This window comes from Cyprinus carpio, chromosome A10 (assembly GCF_018340385.1).
Source record: "Cyprinus carpio isolate SPL01 chromosome A10, ASM1834038v1, whole genome shotgun sequence".
Lineage (NCBI taxonomy): Eukaryota > Metazoa > Chordata > Actinopteri > Cypriniformes > Cyprinidae > Cyprinus > Cyprinus carpio.
Window position 1 is genome coordinate 6,416,974 of NC_056581.1, and position 7,820 is coordinate 6,424,793.

Below are 7,820 nucleotides of genomic sequence, written 5' to 3' on the forward strand. Positions count from 1 at the left end.
TTACAATCAATCATAGTGAGTGTAGCATCCTCTGTCCCTCTTTGTGGCTTATATGCAAATTGCAATACATTTAGGTGCTCTGATATGTATGATTTAGGGGCAGTTTCCTGGACAGAGTTTAAATTAAGACAGGAGTAGGCCTTAATCTAGAATATTTAATCATGTCTTAAAAAATGGCTTTCTGAAACACAGATTAAGTACAGATTACTAACACCTGGACTATGGAGTCCTCAACTAAGATAATTTAACTCAACACTCGATTAATTTAATACCACCTGTGCAAATCAGGATTAGCTGGATTGGTGTTGCCTATAAAACATGGAATGAACCAAGAAAAGATTAAAATTGTATGCAACTGAGAAGCAAATGGCAATGGAAGTTGAAAGGAGAGTGCAATCAAAGAACTTTTCTGAACATGAGAAAAGTCTTTTAAAGCAAATAGTTTCGAGACATCCTGTTATCGAAGATAAAACTGCACACATCAGCTGTTGAATCCAAAAAAGGAATGCATGGAAATCTATTTGTAATGAATTTAATGCAAATGAACACACATTTACAAGAACAATACAACAACTTCAAGTAAGCTCATTAGCTTTATTATGGCTTTTTACAATCACTGTTGTCATTGTAGTAGTTATTTAATGTAGGTGTTGTGGAAAAATATCAAAATAAACCTCAAAAAACTTGCTAAAGAGAGGTTTAAGACTGGAGGAGGACCTGCAAATAAAGCCTGTGATTGTATTGGATGAGTTACTGACAAGAATACTGGAGAATCAACAACCCTTGGAGAACATACCAGATGATGACCATCTAGATGGTTCAGATGATGGATCACATGCACCTATATTAAGTATTTGAATTTGATTTTGGCTTTTGTTTCTCTCCTCTCAAACTTCTATTTGCTTCTGTCATATGATGTGAAACATTTTCCCATTTAATCTGTATTTATTTGACCATATATGAACTGTTCATGTTTCAAGGAGGTCAAAACAGAACTGAAGAATTGGAAAGCAGCTTACCCTCCACATCCTCAGAAGCAAGGGTTGCATTGTCTGCCAGTACTGGTCAACAGAAGAAAAGACTCACTGTTCATGAAAAGTTGGATGATGATTTTCATGAACATAAATTGAAGTATCTTGAGGAGCATGAAGATACAAGTAGAACTGGAGATAAAGATGAAGGAGAGAGCAGGCTCAAATGTCACATCAGTACATGAATCTGTGAAATAAATATTGTTTTATGACGAAAAGATGGATGTTGTGGTGGTTTCAGTAACATACCAGACAAAAGTGGACACTTCTAACACATATTTGGTTTTTATCATTACATGTATCAGATCTGAGCGGAAGGGTGAAAGGTAAAAAATATAAAAATCTATTTAAAGTGGCACAATGCAAAAGCATCCCTGTATGCAAGTCCTTCTCTATGGTTTGTTGTAAATGGTGGCACATCTGGATTGTCATCCTCTTCTATTGGGGGATCTGGGCATCCCTGCTTTTTTAGGTAGTTGTGAAGAACAGCTGTTGCAATGATGACAGTGCAGCATCTACTTGGTTTGAATCTAAGTGTTTTTAAAGCACTGTAAGCGACTCTTCCAAACATGCGCTTGACTAAACCCCTTCTGCTCATCTGAACCTGGTTGTAGCACAGTTGTTGGGTGCAAGTATGTTGTAAACAAGAAATCCTTCTGAGCATACCCACTGTCACCAAGCAATATTTCATTATGATCTCTTCTTTCAAATTGAGTATACAGAGATGAGTTGAAGAAAATTCAGGAATCATGAGTTGCACCTTTCCAACGTGCAACAATGTTTGAAAACTCTAACTGGGGAGTGCATACATCTTGGACATTTATGGAAAACCATTTCTTTCAGTTCCTGTGTTCCTCAGCTTTTGGAGTAGAGGGACGCTTAATGGGAATATGGGTTCCATCTATGCAACCTATGACTCCTGGGAAATTTACATATTCATAGAATAGTACCTTGTAGTTAGCCTGGGTTGTAGCATCAGGGAAGTTTATGTAATGTGCTTTTAATTCACAAATGGCCTTGCACACTCTGTGAGTGACTTTACATACTGTTGGTTCACTGACACCACATAAATCCCCAGTTTCTCGATGAAAGGTGCCACATGCCAAGAACCTTAAAGTTATGAGCACCTGGAGACAAACTGGAATAGGCTGTCCTCTTTGGGTCACAGATGAAAGCCCGGGTTCTAAGATTGAAATTATCTCCACTGCATTTACTTTATGCATACGGAATCGATCTCGAAAACCTATTTCATCAAAATACAGTTGGATAAATACAGTGTTGGTAGCATAATCTCATAGGTAGCATTATTTGTTAGAACACTGGGATATGACATCACAGTATATTAAGGGCCATAACATTTCCGTCACATGCTTGATGTATTCGGCCAATCACAACGCACTGGATAGCTGGCCAATCAGAGCACACCTAGCTTTTCAAACCGATGAAATTTGTAAAAATCAAAATGTTTTAGAAAGGCGGGGCATAGAGGAGAAACAATAATGTACAGTATGTGGAAAATAGTGTTTTTTGAACCTTAAACCACATAAACACATTTCATTACACCAAATACACAAAATAATGTTCTTTTTAGCAACATCATATGACCCCTTTAAGTCAAGCCCCATCATCTTATTTAACCCTTGCCAAGCACTCCTTACATCATGATTTGCTAACTGATCCTCTGCCTTACTTTAAAATCAGTTTTTGCTTTTTGTATTATAGCTATTAATTCCTTTCTTTTCATCTCAAACCCCTCAAAGTCATAATCACAAAAGGCTGGGTTTTTTCTCATTAAGGTATTTCTTCAGATCTTTAATAAACCATGTCTTGTTATTTGAAAATATTTTAACCACTTTAGCATCAATTACAGTGTCTTCACATGATTTAAGAAGTGATACAGTCTGATAATTCATGAGGGTCTCTGCATGAATCAAAACAATCCAGTAACATGTCCACTTTATCCTTTATCCTTGTATGAACACTGGTTGATCTGCTGACTTTGTCAGGATCCTATTAAAGCTCTCTGCAATGTACTTTGTTGCCTCGACATTATTAGGTGATACAAAATGTTTACGTATACAGTTAAATGCGTCTCCGTGTGGACGGGGCCACAGACAATAACAGAAGGTAAAGGATTGTTTTTAATCTCCACATAATTTAGCATAACTCTGTCAAATCTATGCTCCATATTTGCAAAAGAGAGTACTGAGCAAAAAAAGTAAAAAATAAATAAACAAATAAAATAGCCAAATAACAAAATAGACACAAAAGGTATAATTAATCGCAAACTAATGATTTTAATATCAAAATTAGTTTGATAAAATTAATATAATTAACACATAATCCAATTAACACATTTTTATATAATATGATGTGGTATATTTTGTATAAGGTGTATGAGAATATTTTACACTGTAAAAGTAATGTTCTGGGATTAATTAGCTGCTTTAAAATGTTTAAACTGGAGAGGGTATCAGAGCTTTCACAAAACAAGCATCAATTATCTTTTAACAACCAGTTTCCCAGGTGAACAGTATTTCATATAATTTGTCATTTGCTCTAATTGGACTGGTGAAGGCCTGTAAAATACACTTACCTCCAGCTGCATGTATGCTTGGTTTTGTTGATTTTATCTGGTGGTTTGAAAACGTGAACATTGGATTTTTGGAGTATTTGTGTTTTTTGTTGTTGTTGTTGTTGTCATGGATCAAAGGTGGACAAGGTGAGTTTGTTCATTCAGTCTGTGTTTGTGAATGACTGTACCAATTTGGTAATGTGTGTGTGTGTGTGTGTGTGTGTGTGTGTGTGTGTGTGTTATTTTTTTTTTTTTTTTTTTTTTTTTTTTTTTTTTTGTGTGTGTGTGTGTGTGTGTGTGTGTGTGTGTGTGTTTTTATTATTTTTTTTTTTATTTTATTTATTTTTTTGTGATAATTAGGTTACCCTTGCCAGTAATCTTCTTGTTGTTTTGGAGGAATGCTGATGGATTTAAAGGTGAGTTTTGTGCCCCCCACCCCCCATCTTATTTCAAGGAATGTGCGTTTAGTGGGACTTGTGTACAAAAGTCTTCTGTTTTGTTTAATTCTATAGATGGAACATATTCCGATGCCCATCATGGGTGGGGTCTGCCTTCTGATGCTTTCTCACCTCATGGAGTCCAGTCTTCTGTGTCAGAGGTCCATGTGACTGGGATTTTGCCTGTTGAAGAAGTGGGCTCCAGTTTGTTCCCTAACAAACCCCTGAAAAGCAAGTCTAAGTTGAATCTACTTCAGTTTGTCAAAGGTGGTTCCAGCAACTTTCAGTCAACATCTCATGCCCAAACTGCCTATGATGCATTACGTCAGCCTCAGGATACAGCAAGTCAGTCTGCCCTTAAGTCTCCATCCTCCTATGAAAGTGTATCACTGTCCTCACCCCAAGCTGGTCCATCTACTACTGTTCAAGGTTCTCGAAAGCAGCTTACCTCTACCTACACAGGCAGCTCTGGCACCCAGGCAGGATCCTCAACTCCATTTATACTGCAGGGAAGCACTGCTTATGTTGGATCACCTCAGCCTCAAGATACCGTTAGCCAGTTTGCCCCTGGGTCTCCATCCTCGTATCCAGGTTTATCACTGTCCTCACCCCAAGCTGGTCCATCTACTACTGTTCAGGGTTCTCGGAAGCAGCTTACCTCTATCTACAGGGGCAGCTCTGGCACCCAGACAGGATCATCCAGCTTCAGTCTGCAGGAAAGCACTGCTTATGGTGGATCACATCAGCCTCAAGATACTGCAAGTCAGTCTGCCCCTGGGTCTCAGTCCTATGCAAGTGTATCACTGTCCTCACCCCAAGCTGGTCCATCTACTACTCGGGGTTTGCAGAAGCAGTTTACCTCTGCCTACCAGGGCAGCTCAGGGGCTCCGTTTGGGGCCTCTACAGATTTTGCCTCAAAAGGTATGAGCCACTCTTACAGTGGTTCTGTACAGTCTAAAGGTACCACAAGTCAGTTTTCTCCTGTGTCTTCCCCATATGCAAGTATTTCACTCTCCTCACCCCAAGCTGGTCCATCAACTACTGTTCAGGGTTCTCGGAAGCAGCTTACCTCTACCTACACGGGCAGCTCTGGCACCCAGGCAGGATCCTCAACTCCTTTTATCCTGCATGGAAGCACTGCTTATGGTGCATCACGTCAGCCTCAAGATACAGCAAGTCAGTCTGCCCCAAAGTCTCCATCCTCCTATGCAAGTGTATCACTGTCCTCACCCCAAGCTGGTCCATCTACTACTGTTCAGGGTTCTCGGAAGCAACTTGCCTCTACCTATATGGGCAGCTCTGGCACCCAGACAGGATCATCCAGCTTCAGTCTGCAGGAAAGCACTGATTATGGTGCATCACCTCAGCCTCAAGATACCGTTAGCCAGTTTGCCCCTGGGTCACCATCCTCATATCCAGGTTTTTCGCTGTCCTCACCACAAGCTGGTCCATCTATTGATCCAGGTTCTGTGAAGCAGTTTAGCTTTACCTTAATGGGCAACCCAGACACAAAGGCAGGGTCCTCAACTCCTTTTACCCTGCAGGGAAGCACTGGTTATGGTGGATCACCTCAGCCTCAAGATACCGCTAGCCAGTTTGCCCCTGGGTCTCCATCCTCGTATCCAGGTTTATCGCTGTCCTCACCCCAAGCTGGTCCATCTATTGATCCAGGTTCTGTGAAGCAGTTTACCTTTACCTTAATGGGCAGCCCAGACACACAGGCAGGGTCCTCAACTCCTTTTATCCTGCAGGGAAGCACTGGTTATGGTGGATCACCTCAGCCTCAAGATACCACTAGCCAGTTTGCCCCTGAGTCTCCATCCTCATATCCAGGTTTATCATTGTCCTCACCCCAAGCTGGTCCATCTACTGTTCTGGGATCTCGGAAGCAACTTGCCTCTACCTATATGGGCAGCTCTGGCACCCAGGCAGGATCACCCAGCTTCAGTCTGCAGGGAAGCACTGATTATGGTGCATCACCTCAGCCTCAAGATACCGTTAGCCAGTTTGCCCCTGGGTCTCCATCCTCGTATCCAGGTTTATCACTGTCCTCACCCCAAGCTGGTCCATCTACTGTTCTGGGTTCTCTGAAGCAGCTTTCCTTTACCTTCACGAGAAACCCTGGCACCCAGGCAGGGTTCTTTACTCCCTTCACCCTGCAAGGAAGTATCACTTATGATGGATCACTGCTGCCTCAAGGTAGTGCAAGTCAATTTGCCCCTGTTTCTCCCTCATATCCAAGTGTATTAACCCCATCCCAAGGTGTTGACAGTCAGTCTACTATTCCGGACTCTCTAAAGAAGCTTACCTCTACCTTCGCAGGCAACTCTGGCACCCAGGCAGGGTCCTCTACCCCTTTTGCTCTGCAGGGTGGCACCACTTATGGTGGTTCATCTCAACCTCAAGATACCACAAGTTGGTCTGCTCCTGGACCTCATTCCTCCTATGCAAGTGCATCACTGTCCTCACCCCAAGCTGGTCCATCTACTAATGTGCAGGGTTCTCTGAAGCGGCTGGCTTCTACCTTCGTAGGCAGCTATGGCACCCAGGCAGGGTCCTCTACTGCTATCCTGCAGGGAACCACTGCTTATGGTGGATCATCTCAACCTCAAGATTCCACAAGTTGGTCTGCCCCTGGACCTCATTCCTCCTATGCAAGTGCATCACTGTCCTCACCCCAAGCTGGTCCATCTACTGTTCAGGCTTCTCAGAAGCAGTTTACATCTGCCTACCAGGGCAGCTCTGGGGCTCAGTCTGGGGCCTCTACTGGTTTTGCCTCACAGGGAATGAGCAGCTCTTCCAGTGGTTCTGTCCAGTCTCAAGGTACCACAAGTCAGTTTGCCCCTGGGTCTCCATCCTCCTATCTGGGTTTATCATTGTCCTCACCCCAAGCTGGTCCATCTACTAATGTTCAGGGTTCTCTGAAGCGGCTGGCTTCTACCTTTGTAGGCAGCTCTGGCACCCAGGCAGGGTCCTCTACTGCTATCCTACAGGGAAGCACTGCTTATGGTGGATCATCTCAACCTCAAGATGCCACAAGTCGGTCTGCCCCTGGACCTCATTCCTCCTATGCAAGTGTATCACTGTCCTCACCCCAAGCTGTTGCTGGTCCTGGTACTGCTCAGAGTTCACAGAAGCAGTTTATTTCTACCTCCACAGGCAGCTCTGGTAAACTGCTATGATGCAAATGTCTTTCAGAATTGAAACTCCAATAAAGGTTGGAAGCTAAGCTGTTGTGTGTGTGTGTGTGTGTGTGGGTTGTGTTTTTTTTTTTTTTTTTTTTTTTTTTTGCAGCATGTTAAATGTGTGGCAAGGGCCACTTTAAAAATATCAGTGAAACTGGTGTAGGTTCAATCATGGTGTTAAAATTTCAGTGTTATTTGAGGCTATATCAGCCTCAAATTATTTTCATTACTGCAACATTTCAAATTCTGAGTAGTAAAAGTAATAGCTTTTATATAAAATAATCTGTGACAGGCAGTCCTGGTTGTGATAACAATCTGTTTTGTGCAGCAGCGACGTGTCATCCAGTAGGAATTTTATACACATTAGGTTAAGGGCAAAATGAGCGGTCACAGGGTCTATATATATATATATATTCTTAGATATATATATATATATATATATATATATATGCTACTATAGGATGGTTAAAGGCCTCGATGTACTTCAAATGATAAAGTTTGTTTTCGTTCTTTGTTTGGGAGCAAAACGAAATTTGAAATGGCTGAGCGACGGTAGACTGTTTTTAAACATTCTAACACCCCCATGCTGCTG

At 41.8% G+C, this 7,820-nt stretch overlaps 1 protein-coding gene across 2 annotated transcripts; it reads left to right on the top strand.

Annotated features, from left to right (window-relative positions):
* Positions 1-3,592: 3,592 nt before the first annotated feature.
* Positions 3,593-7,272, top strand: LOC122146414 (cell wall protein AWA1-like). 2 transcript variants are annotated; one of them, XM_042764878.1, is made up of 4 exons: positions 3,593-3,753; positions 3,967-4,022; positions 4,119-5,638; positions 5,858-7,272. In XM_042764878.1, the coding sequence occupies exons 1-4, from the start codon at positions 3,734-3,736 to the stop codon at positions 7,223-7,225; spliced, it is 2,964 nt and encodes a 987-aa protein (XP_042620812.1). In that variant the 5' UTR covers positions 3,593-3,733; the 3' UTR covers positions 7,226-7,272. The 2 variants fall into 2 exon arrangements, with proteins under 2 accessions (XP_042620812.1, XP_042620811.1); XM_042764877.1 differs by having other exon boundaries at positions 4,119-7,272.
* Positions 7,273-7,820: the final 548 nt, after the last annotated feature.